The following is an 18,787-nucleotide window of genomic DNA, read 5'->3' as shown; positions in this document are numbered from 1 at the left end:
GAAGAAGAAGAGACAAGAAAAAAGGCATAAACCAGAAAGCAAAATCTCAGAGAAAGGCATCTCTAAACCAGTTTTAAGATATTGGAGCCTGGATCACTCAGGATTTAGAGCTTATGGCAGGTCTGGGCAAGTTAGGGGCTCAGGAAACCACCAGGTGGTATAGGAGGGGGGCTGGTAAGAAGGGAACGAGCGGCAGGTTTGATCGCAAAACTTTGCAAGCGCAGTTTAGGTAAGTGGCGTTCTGTGTTGGATGAGTCTGAGACAGATCAAACTGATACTTCAACAGTTTGTAAAGCACTGGAGTTGGAAGAAGGAAGGTGACACGCAGAAGATCTGCTCCACAGGGCCTAGGCTTAAAGAATGCTAGATAAGGCCGGGCGCGGTGGCTCATGTCTGTAATCCCAGCACTTTGGGAGGCCGAGGCGGGCGGATCACGAGGTCAGGAGTTCCAGACCGTCCTGGCTAACATGGTGAAACCCCATCTCTACTAAAAATAAAAAAAATCAGCCGGGTGTGGTGGCACATGCCTGTAGTCCCAGCTACTCGGGAGGGCGAGACAGGAGAATCGCTTCAACCCGGGAGGCAGAGGTTGCAGTGAGCCGAGATCGCGCCACTGCACTCCAGCTTGGGCGACAGAGCAAGACCCGGTCTCAAAAAAAAAAAGCTAGATACATACTAATTTTTATTGCAGTTATTAATGCAATATTTACCCAGTTTCCAGGACTCCACTCCCCTCCCATCTAATCCATCCTACACTCCCCTGACAGACAAATCTTTTAAAATCACCACTTGGCACACAACACCTCATAGCTCAAGCTCTTTCAGGGCATTGATTGATTGATTGATTGATTGATTGAGACAGAGTCTCGCTCTGTCACCCAGGCTGGAGTGGAGTGCAGTGGCGCTACCTTGGCTCACTGCAACCTCTACCTCCTGGGTTCAAGCGATTCTCAGGCCTCAGCCTCCAGAGTAGCTGGGATTACAGGTACCCGCCACCATGCCCGGCTAATTTTTGTATTTTTAAGAGACAGGGTTTCGCCATGTTTAGCCAGGCTCATCTCGAACTTTGGCCTCAAGCTATCCACCTGCCTGGGTCTCCCAAAGTGCTGGAATTACAGACATGAGCCAACGCGCTGGCCCCATTATTTATGATCACTGCCTCTCAAACTGGGATAAGAGTAGCTCCAAGGCCGCTGACCTGCGGGACAGGTAGCTCCAAGATAAACCCAGGACAGCTCCTGTAAAATGTTTAGGCACAAGCATTTTACATCAAAACAAACATGAGGATATTATAGAATATGTTAGCCCAAAATATCTGAGACCAGTCTCAGTCAATTTAGAAAGTTTATTTTGCCAAGGTTAAGGATGTGCCAGTGACGGGAAGTCCTGACAATATGTACCCAAGGTGGTCGGGGGTATAGTGTGCTTTTATACGTTTTAGGGAGACATGAGACATCAATCAGTATGTGTAAGATGTACATTGGTTTGGTTTTTTAAGGCAAGACAACTTGAAGTGGGGGCTTCCAGGTTAGAAGCAGATAAGAGACAAAAGGTTGCATTCTTTTGGGTCCTTGATCAGCCTTCCACTGAATACACGATTTAGTCTGGCTCAGTGAATCTGCATTTTTACATAAACAATAGGCCAGAGGGAGCAATCAGGTATTCATTTGTCTCAGGTGAGCCTCAGAGGGATGACTTTGAGTTCTATCTGTCCTTTGTCCACAAGGAATTTCCTGTGGGTAAAATTGTGAGGGAGGTATGTAGCTTCTTAGCTATCTTATTTAGGAATAAAATGGGAGGCAGGTTTGCCTGACATGGTTCCCAGCTTGATTTTTCTCCTGGCTTAGTGATTTGGGCGCCCTGAGATTTATTTTCCTTTCACAAATACTATAAAGGAGCTTGCTATGGACTGCTGCATCTTTGCCCCCAGGCACGCTATATTGTACTTCAAGAAGTTTACTTCCTCAGGCATTGAGGCACTACCTTGTTAGAGTTTGGGAGGAGGCCAACAAATAAAGGTTAACATCCAAATTCCTTGAGCTGGGCCGTTAGGACAGTTTTCCACTGGGCCCTCCAAGCCATTCTTCCACCAGGTCCCTGGCCTGCAAAGGTGAGACCCCGTTGTTCTTTACCCCTTACTGCTTCAATTTTAGCCAAGCCATGCTGCACTTTTGAACAAGGCATCCCAGCTGTCACTTCCTCCAGCAGTTAACCCCTCTGTCCCTCAGTTTCCTCAACTGGATAACAGTACGGTTGTCAGGAGGATGAAATGGGTTAATATGGGTAAAGGACTTAGAACAGTGCCTGGCTGGCAGTGTGCTCTCTGTACTTGGTAGGTATTCTATCGTTATCTTCCCCTACCTGAATGTCGCCTCTTCTCTTGCCTATAAAACACTCCACTCTAAACGCACTTGTAGCGAATCCAAGCCCAAGGCATTCTTTGCTGCACCATCTGAGGAAGACCATTTGAGGAACACCCCACTCCTTATTGGCTAGTTCAGATCCAGCTCATATGTAAATGATAAGATGAAAACCTGAGCATATGTTTTTGAGTCTATCAGTTTGATCACGGAAACTGACAGATTATCAGTAAGGACAATGAAATATAGCGGCATATTGGCCAGTCTCAAATCCTTTAAAGTTGAAAAGGTTAAAAAGTGAAAAGTGGGCCGGGCGCGGTGGCTTGCACCTGTAATCTCAGCACTTTAGGATGCAGACACAGGAGGACTGCTTGAGCCCATGAGTTCGAGACCAACCTGAGCAACACGGCGAGACTCCCATCTCTACAAAAACATAAAAATTTTCCGGGTGTGGTGGCGCGCGCCTGTAGTCCCAGCTACTCAGGAGGCTAAGGTGGAGGAACCTTTGAGCCCAGGAGGTCCAGGCTGCAGTGAGCCGAGACTGGGCCACTGCACTCCAGCCTGAGTGAGAGCCAGACGCTGTCTCAAAAAAAAAAAAAAAAAAAAGAAAAAAGAAATGTAGGTTTCACCTGTGCCTCTACGCCCCACCATGATGCCATCCCTTGCCCATCCATAAGTCGCTTTGCGGTTCCACGCGCGGGCGTCTACGTCCCATCTCGGGCCGCCGGCGGTGTGGCTTTGGGAGGATGAGGTGGCCTCGGCACGACCCCCGTACCTGCTCTCCCTCTCGCAGTCTAGCAACAGCCTTTGGCCCAAGTAATCTCGGCTCGCCTAATGCAGCGTGCCCCGCCCCCTTCCCGTGGCGACGGCCGGCTAAGCAACGGGAGCGGGCTCTACTCAGTGGTTTCGAGCCCCCTACGCCCCAAGTGAGTCGCAAGCGACTTCCACCTGGGCCCGTAGGGCCTCCGCGTCCCGGGCCGGTCCCCGCACAGGGCGGAGCTGGCCTGGCTCGGAGCTCGCCCCGCCCCGCCTCGCCTCGCCTCGCCTCGCCGTAAGCTGACCGTGTGGCGGCCAGGCGGGGGCCTGGCAGGGGAGAGAAGGGGAGGAGAAAGGAGAGGAGGAAAGTGGAGCCTGGCGGGCCGGAGGGAGGAAGGGAAGGGGCGGAGGCGAGGGGCAGAGCGTGCCGGCGCGCGGGGGAGCCTCGGCGCTGGGCGCGTCTAGGAGCCCAAGTCGCGGCCGCCGAGCGGAGCCAGCCCCTCCCCTATCCGGAGCAGCCCGCCGGGGCCGTCCCGAGCGGCGACACTCCAGGCGTCCCGGCCGGCCGGCCGGCCAGCCAGGGCAGCCGCGGTCCCGGGACTCGGCCGTGAGCGCTGCGGGACGGATGGTGGCGGCGGGGCGCGGGCCAGTGCAGGCGCCTTGAGCCGGAGCTGCGCGCGGGGCATGCGGCTGCGGCCCCCGGCCCTCGGCCCCAGCGCTCCGGCCCCTCCCCCGGCCGCCGGCCCTCGCGGAGTGCAGCGACCGCGCCGCCGCTGAGGGAGGCGCCCCACCATGCCGTGGGCCCGGGCGCCGCTGTACGCCTGCCTCCTGGGGCTCTGCGCGCTCCTGCCCCGGCTCGCAGGTAAGCCGCGCCGCCCACGGCGCTCAGAGAAACTTTGTCGCGCACTCAGCCGCGGGCGGGCGTCTCGGAGGGGCGGGGAGCGCAGGCGGTGCCTGAGGGCGGAGGGCGCCTTCGGGGCACTCCCCGGTGGGCCAGTCGCTGGGGGACAGCCCCGCGGGGCGCTCCCCGCGCGCAGCCCCGCCGGGCTGTCGTGAGTCTCCTGTTCCCTCCCGGGCTGAGGAGGAGCTTCCCTTCCTGTGTAAACAGCCTGGCCGGCCTGCTGACCTAGCCCGCCAGCGCCCGCGCCTAGGGCACGGGGAGGACGGCCGCCAGCCCTGCGTTGGGGCCCAGGCTCTCCGTTGGTGGGCACAAAGCGGTCCTTGTGGCCGGCCGGGGGTGGGCGGGCTGCTGGGGGGGATGCCGCCGGTGCCCTGTTCCCGGAGAAGCAAGGGAGTCTGGAAACCCCAGCCAAAGCCCGGGGCCACCTCCACTCCTGAGGGCTCGCCTCCTGGAACGGCGGGTGCACAGGGCCCACGGCGAATCCTGGAGTTCGCTGCGCCTAGGCTAGCCGCCTGCCTTTGAAGATGCAGCCCCCACCCTCCTCGCTCCCCGCCTGCTTCCTCCTTGCCCCCTGCCTGCTTCCTCCTCGCCTAGGCCACCGCAAACCCGAGGGGGTACCCGCGTCCCAAACCACAGCCCCACCTGGGACTTCCCTATTAGATTCCTTCTGCCCGACTTTATCCCGCGATTTGCACACGCTCGGAGCCTCACACTCCCCTAACTGTGGAGGATTCTGGAGCAGAGGACAGGGGCTGTGGAGATTGCCTTAGCCCGACGCTGCGGTGGGCTGGCGGCGGTGCAAGGATCCTTCGGTTACCTGCTCTAAGTTTTCAGAGTTGGGAGATGATTGGACGTGGTAGTTCGGAGGCCCTCGAGTAAGGATGCACTTGTTTGGGATGCGGACTTTCTCCTTTTCTTTAGGAAATAATAGTGCTCTATTCACTTTCAAGTCGGAGATACTTGATTGCTCTTGTGAGCCAAGTGGTTGCCTGGCTGCTAGAGGGGAGGACTGTTCCCCCACGGTGTCTCATTTACATGAAGGCAGTGGAGGTTTAGGTGTAAGAGCGGAGGAGGGGTCTGAGCGAACAATAACTTCGTTCAGACCCTAATTCAAACTTAATACTGTAGCAAGGTTTTTGTTTTTTGTTTTAAATGGGAAAATAATCACTCCAGAGCTTGGAGAGTAGATGAGTGGATTCCAAACACCCATCCGGCAGCCAGTGCCCATCACGGATGTTTTCATGGGTCCCTAGGGAAGGCGAGGAGAAGGAAGATGTAGCCTGCATCACACAGGAATGCATTGTTGTCAGCGCTCCCGTGCTCCACAAGGACTTTCCTTTAGTTTGGAATTAGGCACTTTTTCTTTTTTGGTGGGAACATTTTCTTTTAATACTTTTTAATAATATTAGTAGTTTTTAATTTTGGCAAAATAAAATCTGGCAACCCTATGTTAAGCTCCCCTTCTCTTTTTTCTGTTTGTTTCTTTTGTTTTTAAATCTTAGTTTTCTTTGAAATCCGAAAGTTTGGAAACTGCCAAAGGAGATGGCTTCTAAGTTCCTTTCCAGCTTGACATTCTGTAATTCTGACAAACAGAATTATAATAATAATTTCCAGTTGCAAATAATTTTTTTTTTTTTTGAGTCAGAGTTTTGGTCTTGTAGCCCAGGCTGGAGTGCAGTGGTGCCATCTCGGCTCACTGCAACCTCCACCTCCCAGGTTCAAGCGATTCTCCTGGCTTAGCCTCCCAAGTAGCAACGATTACAGGCGCTGCCACCATGCCCGGCTAATTTTTGTATTTTTAGTAGAGACGGGGTTTCACCATGTTGGCTGGGCTGGTCTTGAACTCCTCACTTCAGTTGATCTAATCGCCTTGGCCTCCCAAAGTGCTTCAATTACAGGCATGAGCCACCATGCCTGGCTGCAAATAATTTCTAAAAATACATTATTTTCCACTTGCATCGTGCTTTCTCTTTTTCAAAGTTCACGTACATCTTCACGGTGATGTCCATTTTCTCATATGGGCTCAGGAAGGAAGTGACTTGCCCTTCCCCTCTACTTGGATCAGGAGTGGTGGACCAGGGACCATGGCTTTTGGTCCAGTGTCCTTTGTCCTACCAACTCAGTTTAGGGAAGAGAAAAGCACTGAGCATGGTGGTTCATTTGCAACTCTTTTGGGGTCCCGTTTTCCCATTTCCCATCTTTTCTTTTTTCTTTTCTTTTGAGACAGAGTCTCGCTCTTGTTGCCCAGGATGGTGTGCAGTGGCATGATCTCAGCTCACCACAACCTCTGCCTCCCAGGTTCAAGTGATTGTCCTGCAGAGTAACTGGGATTACAGGCATGTACCACCACGCTTGGCTAATTTTGTGTTTTTAGTAGAGACAGGGTTTCACCATGTTGGTCAGGCTGGTCTCTAACTCCCGACCTCAGGTGATCCGCCCACCTTGGCCTCCCAAAATGCTAGGATTACAGGCGTGAGCCACCACGCCTGGCCTCTGCCCATCTCTTTGACCACAGGTTTTGGTGGTGGTGGTGGTGGAGCAAGCCATGGCACTGGCCTCCAGAACTTGCTGCCTACCTCTTAGGGCCCTGAAGCTTCTCAGGATTAGCAGAGGTTGACTCACATCTGTGTGATTTATCCTAGTTTCTCAGTGTTGCTGAATTAACTTGAACATTCTTTTTTTTTTTTTTTGCTTCCCTTCCCTTCTTTGTTTTCTTGAAGCATTACAGGTACTTTATTCAGGACGTGTTTCTGTCTTGCCACTAGGAACATTATTTGAAAGAAAAAAACTTAGTTACTCAGAGAAAAGAAAGAGACGACCCTCAGGGCCATGCCTGCCTGGGTGTTCCTGGACCAGTAGTTGAGTGGCTCTCTGTTGCTCTAACCCCACTTTCATCTCAGTATGGATTTCCAGCAGGAAACTGACCTTAGGTTTCAGGGGCTCATTTCAAACAAGTCCCTGGCCGGCTGACAACCCCCTCCCGTCCCCACCAAGGGCTATCTCCTGCTCTCTTTATTATCTTATGGCCAAGAGCCTTCAGACAGAATCCTAGGACGTGGTCTTCCCACAAAACCAGGGGTTCACTGAGGTGAGGCTTTTCCACGCTGCCTTTGCTAAGACAGAGAGGAGCACCGTCTTATAAAGAGGATCCTGCAATACCACTGGAATTATGTGTGCTATCACATTCATTTCTTTTTAAAAAAGCAATCAAATGTTCTTCTAGTGAATGCTCTGCACATCCTAAGAAAGCCCTTTGTTTTATTTAGTGGACTCATGTTGGCAGCACCCTTCCTCTACCCCCCACCCCCTACCACATTTCCTGTGGTCTGTGATGGGGTTGTTGGAATTTGGCTGGGTCTGCATTTCTCTGTAGGTAACCAGGCACAGGTTTAGAGCTGACAGGACAATGAAATACAAACAGTGGGTTTGGTCTGTAGACTGCTGTTTATCCTATGGATTTACATTTTAACTCCATCATCCTTGAGTTGGGGGAGCTTTTTATAAAGGGGATTGAGGCAGAAGAGGGCAGGGTCTAATTAGCTCTAATTAGTATTCCCTGCCTGCTTGTTCTCCATGCTTATTTAGCCACTGAGGCAATGGGGAATTAAAATATCTAAGTAGTTTGGCAAAAGGCCTTTTGTGCCTGCGTGGCCTGGTAACTACTTTTTCTTCTTCAGCCTGGCCATGGAAATATTCTGAGATGCTTTAACGATATCAGTAATGTGGGACAATTACACACTACTTAAATAATAGGGCCCCTTTCACATGGCAGTGTGCAGCTGGGTTAATGGGATAAGGTCTCTTTTCACAGGTATTTCCAGTTGGCTGGAGCCGAGGGCCTTGGAGAACTGACTGCCATGGTTTGTTTTCCTTCTTTCCGGTTCGAATGGGATTAATGGCCTCTATAAATGTAAAGGAATGCTTTATTTAGAGGCGCCCATTTGTTTCTGAGGCTTCTTGCTTCCGTTGAATGCAGGGTTTGCTTCCCGGGCCTCTTGGTGAAAAGTTTGCTCCAAGACAGTCTTGACTCATCCCCTAAGGCTGATGCTTTGAAGGCACTGCAGGGTACCCTGCCCTCTCTTTATAGGATTCCCTCCCCAACTCCAGCCAGACATTTTCAGAGCTGGTTGTCTCATGTAGAGCTGGGACCTACTTCTGCAACTTGTTCCCTTTAGTTATTCTCAACTCTCCCTCAGAGTGATCCTGAGATCCAACTCCAGTCAGATCATGTCTCTCTGCTTAAAACCTTCGAATGGTTTCCCAGAGTCCTGCCAGGCTCCACGAACTCTCCACCGACTTCTCTGACTTTCCTTCACCACTTTGCCTTCGAGTCCTTTGCTCTAGCAGCATGAGCCTCCCACTGTCCCTCCAGTGTGCCAGCCATGCTCCCATGGCAGCCCTTCTCCCTGCCTGGAATACTCTCCTCCAAGATATCTGCATGACCGGCTTCCTCCACCCTGCAACCCTTTTTTTAGCGTCTCCTGCTCAGCAAAGTTTTCCCTGGCTGCTCCCAGCTAAAGCTGCAACCTCCTCCCTATATCCCGCATTCTTTTTATCTGCTTTCCTTCTTTAATTTTTGTCCTTAGCACTCATCACCATCTAATGTAACTACATATCTTGTTCCCTATTTCCCCTAAGTAGAATTCTCCTCCAGCCAGGATGTGAGCTCCGTGAATAAGGGAGTCTTGTTGGTTTTATTCATCTCTGTATCCTCCATACCTAGAACAGCACCAGGAACATATTTGTTGAATGAATAATGGATGAACCTGAGTCTTGGTAATTGGGAGGTGAAGAGGGCGATGCATCCCATCCTCAACTCCCTGTTGCCTTTTACAGCTAGCTTTGAAGTCAGGGACTATGCATGTGGCTTGTTAGGAAGAAACATCCTGGGAGAAAGAGATTCTGTTGGAATGTGTCAGGATTTTTTTTTTTTTTTTTTAATTGGAGTCTCACCCTGTCGCCCAGGCTGGAGTACAGTGGTGCCATCTCTGGTCACCGCAACCTCTGCCTCCCAGGTTCAAGTGATTCTCCTGCCTCAGCCTCCTGAGTAGCTGGGATTACAGGTATACACCACTGCACCCGGCTTATTTTTTTATTTTTAGTAGAGATGGGGTTTCACCATGTTGGCCAGGCTGGTCTTGAACTCCTGACCTCAGGTGATCTGCCCACCTTGACCTCCCAAAGTGCTGGGATTACAGGCATGAACCACCACGCCTGGCTTTGTGTTAGGATTTTTTGAGCTGGTATGGAGGCCATTTGATCCACTTCCTGAGTTGTTTGCATGAGGAGGCTGAGGTCTGGAAAGGTTAAGTGACTTGCCCTAGGTCGCATAACCAATAAGTGACAGAATAAGTCCTCAGATCTTTTATACCCGGTATATCCTGTTCTCCTTCCCTACGTCCCTGGGTGGAGCAGAACTATCTCCTCCTTCTCCTGCTTTCATGGCCCATTCCATTAGAGAGACTGGGGGCTGCAGCTGGTCTATCTCACCTGCTACCTGGTTAATAGCCCTGGTCTTATTTACCTGTGTCCCTGACACAGCCACAATGCTTGGTACTCAAATGATCCCTCCTCTCACCCCAGGATTTTAATGGGCTTAGAAAAACTTTATTTAAAATATTTGGCCAGGCAGGGTGGCTCACACCTGTAATCCCAGCACTTTGGGAGGCCAAGGCAGGCAGATTACCTGAGGTCAGGAGTTCGAGACCACGCTGGCCAACATGGCAAAATCCAGTCTCTACTAAAAATACAAAAATTAGCCAGGCATGGTGGTGTGTACCTGTAATCCCAGCTACTCAGGAGGCTGAGGCAGTGGGATTGCTTGAACCTTGGAGGCTGAGGTTGCAGTGAGCTGAGATCACACCACCGTACTCTAGCCTGGGAGACAGAGAGAGACTCTGTCTCAAAAACAAAACAAAACAAAACAAAAACAAAAACAAAAAACTTACATGTGTACTTTTTCTTTTCTTTTTCTTTCTTTTTTATTTTATTTTGAGATGGAGTCTCACTCTGGTGCCCAGGCTGTAGTACAGTGGTGTGATCTTGACTCACTGCAACCTCTGCCTCCCAGGTTCAAGCCATTCTCATGCCTCAGCCTTCCAAGTAGCTGGGATCACAGGCACGTGCCACCATGCCTGGCTAATTTTTTGTATTTTTAGTAAAGATAGGGTTTCACCATGTAGGCCAGGTTGGTCTTGAACTCCTGACCTCAGGTGATCTGCCTGCCTCAGCCTCCCAGAGTGTTGGGATTACAGGCATGAGCCACTGTGCCCGGTGTCTTATTTATTTATTTATTTATTTATTTATTTATTTATTAAAAAAAGACAGAATCTCGCTCTGTCACCCAAGTTGGAGTGCATTGCCGTGATCATGGCCCACTGCAGCTTGAACTCCTGGACTCAATTGCTCCTCCCACCTGGTCCTTGCAAAGTGTTGGGATTACAGAAGTGAGCCAGTGTGCCTGGACCTTTAAAAAGCCTTCAAAGAATTTAGAACAGTTTTAGATTTCCAGAAAAATTGAGAAGATAGTGCAAAGAGTTCCCATCTACCTCACACCCAGTTTTGCCTATTATTAACATCTTACATTAGTATGGTACCTTTATTATAATTAATGAACCATATTGGTATGTTATTATTAACTGAAGTCCATCAGTTTAGATTTCTTTAGTGTTTACCTAAGTCATTTTTCTGTTCTAGGATCCCATCCAAGATACCACAATACATTGAGTTGTCATGTCACCTTGGGTTCCTACGGCTGTGACAGTTTCTCAGTCTTTTCCTTGTTTTTTATGACCTTGACAGTTTCAAGAAGTACTGGTCAGATATTTTGTAGATCATCCCCCTCTTGGGATTTTCTGATTTTTCCCTGTGATTAGACAGAGTTAGGTGGTTTTGGAAGAAGAACATAGAGGTAATTAATTGCCTTTTAAAAAAAATACCTTTTGATAGGTAATATAGTCCCATAATTTTTAAAAGTATAACTCATATCAACTGAGAAGCCTTTCTTTCTTGTTGCCCATCAGTGTGGGATATTTCTGTGACCCCCTTTCCTAAACAGATTATGCCTATATAATTCCTATTATAGAGCTAATAAGCTTTCTTATGTATCCTGAGGGTTTCTATGCATATGTTATGAATATCCCTCTTTCATTTTTATTCAGAGGCAGCACAAGACACAGTATGTATCTTGCTTTTTATTTTTAACTTAGCAATGTATTGGGGTAAGCTTCCTGTCAATACAGAGAGCGTGCTCATTCTTTCTTTATAGCTGTATAGCAGTCCGTTATATGAATTGGTGTTTTAAAAATAGAAGTCAGATCTGTAAGGCTGGTATTGTTGAGTGTTGTGCAGATGTCTGATGTTCATAAAGGCAGTCTAGAATGAGAACTGCTGGGATAGAACCTTCCTAGAGCATATTTGCATTTCATGGTAACATTTAGACATATGGCTATTTAGTTGCTAGAGTCTATACTGGGACTCTTTTGTCCATTGTGTGACAAATGTGAGGGCCTGGTTCAGGGTGTGGGGAGAAGCATTCCAGAGCATTGCCATCTTCAAGGCAGAAAGGCCATTTCAGCTTCTGTATTCACTTCTGTTATCCCACTGAATATTTTGGATCAGGAAATTCCAACTGCAGATGTATGTTTCAGTAGTAGTTGTCTGACCTTGGACCCATGGGGTGTACAGAAGTGGAGAAAGGCTGAATGGAAGGAGGCCAGCCAGGAGGCTATGGCAGGAATTTAGACCAGAGGGCCTGGCTCGGGCTGTTGGGGCTAGAGGTTGCAGACAGGAAGGGTTGGCTTGGGATAAACATTTCTTGCATCTTGAAAGGAATGATCGACCGGATGCGGTGGCTCCTTGGATGATTGATGAAACACAGGGGTGAGTCAGTGAATTTTGGAAGAACATATTTTTAGATTACAGTTTGCAATAAACACTGGGCTTCGGAGATGTGAAGCAAAAGAGATACAGGGAGTTGCCACTGAGCTGGGAATAGTCACTATGCAAACAGCAAAGAAGATGAGATGTGGCTATCGTCTGGGCTGCTAGTTCCTGTTTCCATGACCTAGACCTAACACTGACATTTGTGAACTCCGTGTGTTTAGTTTTTTATTCATTGCTTCCTTCCTTTTCAAAATGCTTATTGGTGCCAAGTGACTCATCCAGCAAAGTCCAAACTCTCTGAAATATTAATAGGTGGAGAGAGGAGAGATGCCAAAGGGAGTGAGTCTGACGCTACACATATCAGCACACAGCCTGTGGTTTTGGATCCTGGAGTACCTGTCTGGTACCTGGTACCCGGCACACTGTGAGTTCCTGGACATCAAGGGCTGGTAGGTCGTTCACCTGTGCATCTCTAGCATCCCCCCAGTCCAGTGCTCAGTGTTTAGAGTGTGTCGAGTGCAGAGTTTCTTGAATTTGAATTTGTCCCAGCAGCAACCGAATTTTAGGGCAATCATTTTGAGTACCAACGACTTTACTTTTCCATGTGAATATTTAATAATAACAGAAACAGTTAGTAATGCTATATGACAAATTGTTTTACAGTTGTTCATGATGTTTTCATACCAGGTGACTATCACATCCTTTGAGTTTCTTTGGTATTGTGTCCAATATTCAGTAAGGGCTTTTAGGCTGGTGGACCAGAAGACCGGAGCTCAGTCTGATCTGCGTCAGAATTGAGGAGCTCTTATTGTACTGAGCCCTGGACCTCCAGCCCAAGTTCCCAGAGCGCAGTGATGAGGCTCTGGTAATTATAAAGTGTTGTTTGTAAATGTATGTGGCTTTGAAGCTGGGTGTGGTGGCTCACGTCTGTAAGCCCAGCACTTTGGGAGGCTGAAGTGGGCAGATCACTTGAAGTCAGAAGTCGAAGTCAGAAAACCAGCCTGGCCAACATGCTGAAACCCTATCTCTACTAAAAATACAAAAATTAGCCAGGCGTGATGGCATATGCCTGTAATCTCAGCTACTTGGGAGGCTGAGGCAGGAGAATCACTTGAACTTGGGAGGCAAGGTTGCAGTGAGCCAAGATCATGCCCCTGCACTCCAGCTTGGGCAACAAAGCGAGACTGTCTAAAAAATAAAAAAAAAAATGTGGCTTTGATCAGAGTCCTAAGTAAGGCCTTTGACCTCAAATTCCTTTCTGATGAAGGGGCTGTTACAGATCTCCAGAGGACCCTAGAGCTCAGCAGGTCACACTAGCCCTATGTCCAAGGTGGCAGAGGGACCACCAGGCAGGCATCCCATGTGGGCACTTGCTGGCCAGGACCCCATCTGACCTCTTTTTTTGTAGATAGGGCTCCTTGTTTCAAGGCACATACTCTCTTTATCTTACATTTTCATCTATAAAAAGAGGCAACTTGACTAGCTCATCTTAAAACAATCCTAGCCCCAAGGTGCTATAATTTCATGATTTTATGGAAATGATTTTATATGTCAGAGAAAAGGATATGCCACAACGAGCCTGAGTTTGTATTTGATAAGGTTGAGGAGAGGAGGAGCAAAGTTACTTTCATTCTAGATTTGTTATTTTTCCCCCGCAGATAGTGATTGCTGATAGGTACGGGGATTTGACCAAAAAATGGGACTGGCATTGTGCAACTCTTTTCCTGTACACACTTTTGTTTTTAAAGGCTTAAGTGCCTATTTGAAAATCACTAAGTGAGCCAGATGTGGTAGCTCACACCTGTAATCCTAGCACTTTGGGAGGCCCAGGCAGGAGGATCACTTGAGCCCAGGAGTTTGAGACCAGCCTGGGCAACATGGCAAGACCCTGTCTCCACCAAAAAACAAAACAAAACAACACAAAAACATTAGCCAGGTGTGGTGGTGTGTACCTGTAGTCCCAGCTACTTGGGAGGCTGAGGTGGGAGGATCACTTGAGGCCAGGAGTTTGAGGCTACAGTGAGTTATGATCACACCACCGCACTCCAGCCTGGGCAACAGAGCCAGACCCCGTTTCAAACAAACAAAAAAAAGGAACAAAAAATAAAAAAAAAAAATAAAAGAAAACTCACTGAGTGAGTGAATTCATAAAATTAGAAGGAGGTTGTCAGCACATACACAGGCAGGTCCAGCTTCCCAGTAGGTTGTGTTCTCAGACCATCTTGGTCCACATTAGGGCCTGGGATGGCTTTTCCTGCTGAAGTGAGGTCAGGCACGGTGGGTGGGTCCGAGCAGCACCAGAGCCTCCTGCTGCAGACCTCCCTGGGTGAGGTAGATAAGGATGAGGAGGCCTAGGGCTCAGGGTTAGGGCTGGTGGAAACCTTTGTTCTCACCTGCTGTGGGTTCTCAAAGCCTCTCTTCCTTTCTTCCTAGCCTCTCAGCTTCTGCCTGTTTCTCCCTTCCCTCTCGTCCCAGCTACTATCCTTATGCCAATTGGTATTTCTTCCTTCTAAAGTTCCTGGGGTGACCTGATAAAGTTTCCTTCCCTTACCACCACCTCCTGCACCCACCCCTCTCCCAGTCAGCAGTTTTGCTGTTTGCGATTTCTGTGAGTTTTTACTGCTAGTGACAAAGGAGAAGCAGGGAGTTAAAATTAGCAAATTAGGGAAATGTTCCAGTTGCAAGATATTGGTTTTTTTTTTTAACCCCAATTTTGGCATTTCTTCTCTTTTACTTTTTAAATTTTTCTTTTCTTTTTCCAGCTTTATGGAGGTATAGTTGACAAATAAAAATTGTATATATTTACAGTATATGATATGATGTTTTATTATATGTATATATTTGCAGTGATTACTACCATCCAGCTAATTCACATATTCATCACCTCCCATAGTTAACTTTTTGTGTGTGTGGTGAGAGTATTTAAGATCTACTCTCTTAGCAGTTCTCAAGTATACAATGCATTATTATGAACTATATTCACCATTCTGCACAATCGATCTCCAGAACTTATTCATTCTAACTGAAACTTTGTACCCTTTGACCATCTCCCATTTCTCCATCCCACCTCAACCCCACCAGCCATGGCAACCACCATTTTACTCTCTGTATTTCTGAGTTGAATTTTTTTCCACTCCACGTATAAGTGACATAATGCAGTATGTCTTTCTGTGCCTCGCTTAATAGTGTCCTCCAGGTTCATCCATGTTGTCACAAATGACAGGATTTTCTCGATTTTTTAAGGCTGAATAGATTACATTGTATGTATATACCACTTTTTAAAAATAATCACATTTTCTTTATCTGTCTATTGATTCCATATCTTGGCTGTTATGAATAGTGCTGCAAGGAGCATGAGAGTGCAGGTATGTCTTTGACATACTGATTTCATTTTCTTTGACTATATACCCAGAAGTGGAATTGCTAGAACACATAGTACTTCTGGTTTAAGGAACCTCCATATCATTTTCCATAATGGCTGTACTAATTTACATTCCCATGAACAATGTACAAGTTTCCCTGGTTCCCTTTTATCCACATTCTTGCTAGCACTGGGTATCTTTTGTCTTTTTTTTTGAGACAGAGTCTCACTCTGTCACCCAGGGTGGAGTGCAGTGGCGCTATGTAGGCTCACTGCAGCCTCCACCTCCTGGGTTCAAGTGATTCTCCTGCCTCAGCCTCTCGAGTAGCTGGGATTAGGAGGTGCACCACCACACCCAGCTAAGTTTTGTATTTTTAGTAGAGACAGGGTTTCACCATATTGCCCAGGCTGGTCTCTAATCCCTGATCTTAGACAATCTGCCCACCTTGGCCTCATAAAGTGCTAGTTACAGGCGTGAGCCACGGTGCCTGGCCCATTGCTTATTTTTCTAACTGGGTTATTTGTTTTCTTAATATTGAGTTGTTTGAATTCTTTATGTATTTGGATGTTAACCACTTATCAGATGTGTGGTTTGCAAATATTCTCTCACATATAGTAGGTTGTTTCTCTACTCTGTTGATTGTTTCCTTTGCTGTGCAGAAGCTTTTTAGTTTGATAGAATTCCATTTGCCTGTTTTCATTTTTGTTGCCTGTGCTTCTGGGATAAAATTCAAAAAGTCATTGCCTAGTCTGATGCCAGAGAGCTTTTTTCATATGTTTTCTTTTGGTAGTTTTACATTTCAGGTGTTACATTTAAGGTTTTAAACCATATTGAGTTGATTTTTTAAATATGGTGTGAGATAAGGGTTCAGTTTCATTCTTCTGTATATGGATATCTGGTTGTCCCAAAACCATTTATTGAACAGACTAGCCTTTCCCCATTGTGTGTTCTTGACAACTTTGTTGAAGATCAGTTCACTGTAAATGCCTGGATTTATTTCTGGGCACTTTATTCTGTTCCATTGGTCTCCATGTCTGTTTTTATGCCAGTACTATGCTGTTTTAATTACAGTTGCTTTGTAGTATATTTTGAAATCAGGTAATACAATGTCTCCACCTTTGTTCTTCTTGCTTAAGATTATTTTGGCTATTTGGGTTTCATACAAACTTTTGTGGTTTCATAAAAATTTTAGGATTGTTTTTTCTATTTCTGTGAAAAATGACATTGGGATTTTGATAAAGAGTGAATTAAATTTTTAGACTGGATAGCATGGACATTTTGACAATATTAATTCTTCCAAACCATGAGCACAGGATATCTTTCCATTTTGGGGATATCTTCAGTTTCTTTCCTTTCTTTCTTTCTTTCTTTTTTTTTTTTTTGGCTTTTGAGACTGGGTCTCCCTCTGTTGCCCAGGCTGGAGTGCAGTGGTACGATCATGGCTCAAAGTGCTTACTACCACACCTGGTGAAATTTTGTTTTTCTTAGAGACAGGGACCCTGTGTTGCCTAGGCTGGTTTCGGACTCCTAGGCTCAAGCAGTCCTCCTGCTTTCGCCCCCAAAATGTTGGGATTATTATAGGCGTGAGCCACCATGCCCAGCCTTGGGTTTTTTTTTTTTTATTTGACCTATTAATAGATATATTGAATCAATGGATTTCCTCTATCTTAATTCAATATTGTATTCCTGGGATACATGGCTTCTTTCAGTACACTGTACATTTTGATGTAAGAGTATTTGATTTAGAATTTTATTTAAAAAAAATTCCTGAATAAAACCAATGTATTCTTTTTTGTTTTGCACTATTTTTGTCATTTTGGATAGACTAAGTGTAAAGGGGCCTTGTTCTCTCTCAGCAAGAGAGGAGTTGCCGAGTTATGAGGAAAATGAGAATCCAAGTGGGTCTAGCAGAAGAAATGGAAGTCGCTAACACAAGCGTGCAGGCTTGGTGAATCCTTCAAAAACTCAATGTTCAGCCTCAGCAAATGAGCCTTAAACTGCAATTAGCAATGGGACCTGCACCCTTTAGACTCAGAGAGGCCTCCTGTTAAAGAAGGAAGTAATTCCCCCAACTTATTCAAAGGCCTGATCCATGAAATTTATAGCCAGGAACTAATTAGTACATCTTTATCTTGCTTTAAAGGTCTCAACATATGCACTAGTGGAAGTGCCACCTCATGTGAAGAATGTCTGCTAATCCACCCAAAATGTGCCTGGTGCTCCAAAGAGGTATGTAGGTGGGGGAGGGGAGGAAGAAGGGAATTAATGTTGCGAGGGTGAGGGTGAGGAGGAGGCAACACCACAACACACCAATTCACTATACATAAAAATCCTGTGCAGATTCTGTAAGCTGCCTCTTCCCCATCAGGCCAGAGCGATGACAAATCCAAGTTTATGAGACACTAAGATAAACTGGGTTTCTTGATACTGTGGAATGCTAATCCTGTTTTGGGGAAACAAGAGTTTCCTTCCCTTTTGTTTGGAAGCCAATTAGGATTCATCTATAGTTTTCTGATCTTTGGTATAAGAACTCCAAAAGACCTGAGCCTGTGAATTGAGTTTGTTGCATAATGATTCAAAACATATCTAGATGGCTGGCATGTTGGTGGAGGCCAGTTATCTTAGTGTGTTTACTTGAGAATAAATATTAGGAATTAGCCTTTATGGAATGATTTTATTTAAAAATAATGGCTGCCATTTCTTTAAGCCTTTTAGGAAGAGATATAGGTTTGGGACAACCTAGGCCATTGGTATCATAAAGCAATGTGGGCTGGGTACTTGGCTCATGCCAGCATTGTGGGAGGCCAAGGCAGGAGGATCGCTTGAAGCTTGAGCTCAGGAGTTTGAGTCCAGCCTAGACAACATAGTGAGACTCTATCTCTACTAAATAGGAAAGAAAGAAAGAGAGAGGGAGGGAAGAAGGAACGAGGGAAGGAAATGTAACTTGGTGGACTAATCAGAAAATGATCGATTTCTAAATTTCCTGTCTTGAAGGAAATTTCTGGGTCACAAACCCTCCCTATAAAAGTGCCCCATTAAGGTTATTTGTAAAAGAATCCAGGACTTTTAGACTGGCTCAGTCTGCAATGCAGTGCGTGGTCCCTGTCAGGAGGACCAAGAGATGGCTCTCGGGAGGCTGGGGTTAGTCTCCATCATGGCAGCCTCAGAGGTCTAGGGATTCCTTTAACCTATGATGGCTAAAACTGATCATATGGGGACCCTACTAGATGTCGTACACTTTGTTTTATTTTTATTTTTTTTATTTTTTTATTTTTTATTTATTTATTTATTTTTTTTATTTTTTTATTTTTTTGAGACAGAGTCTCGCTCTGTCGCCCGGGCTGGAGTGCAGTGGCGCAATCTCGGCTCACTGCAAGCTCCGCCTCCCGGGTTCACGCCATTCTCCTGCCTCAGCCTCCGAGTAGCTGGGACTACAGGCGCCCGCCACCGCGCCCGGCTAATTTTTTGTATTTTTTTAGTAGAGACGGGGTTTCACCGTGGTCTCGATCTCCTGACCTCGTGAT

General features: G+C 46.9%; 1 protein-coding gene across 2 annotated transcripts in view; it reads left to right on the top strand.

Annotated features, from left to right (window-relative positions):
- The first annotated feature begins 3,811 nt into the window (after positions 1-3,811).
- ITGB5 (integrin subunit beta 5) overlaps positions 3,812-18,787 on the top strand; it is a 123,140-nt gene continuing 108,164 nt past the window's right edge. The window contains exons 1-2 of one of the 2 annotated variants that reach the window (XM_055259688.2): positions 3,812-3,978; positions 17,407-17,492. In XM_055259688.2, the coding sequence (XP_055115663.2) occupies positions 3,909-3,978; positions 17,407-17,492 (156 nt within the window). In that variant the 5' untranslated portion in view covers positions 3,812-3,908. Of the gene's footprint in view, positions 3,979-12,331; positions 12,351-17,406; positions 17,493-18,787 lie in introns of those variants that run through there. The other variant, XM_055259690.2, reaches the window with a different exon arrangement.

Source organism: Symphalangus syndactylus, chromosome 21, assembly GCF_028878055.3.
Source record: "Symphalangus syndactylus isolate Jambi chromosome 21, NHGRI_mSymSyn1-v2.1_pri, whole genome shotgun sequence".
In the NCBI taxonomy this organism is placed as follows: domain Eukaryota; kingdom Metazoa; phylum Chordata; class Mammalia; order Primates; family Hylobatidae; genus Symphalangus; species Symphalangus syndactylus.
This window is presented reverse-complemented; position numbering and strand designations above follow the sequence as displayed.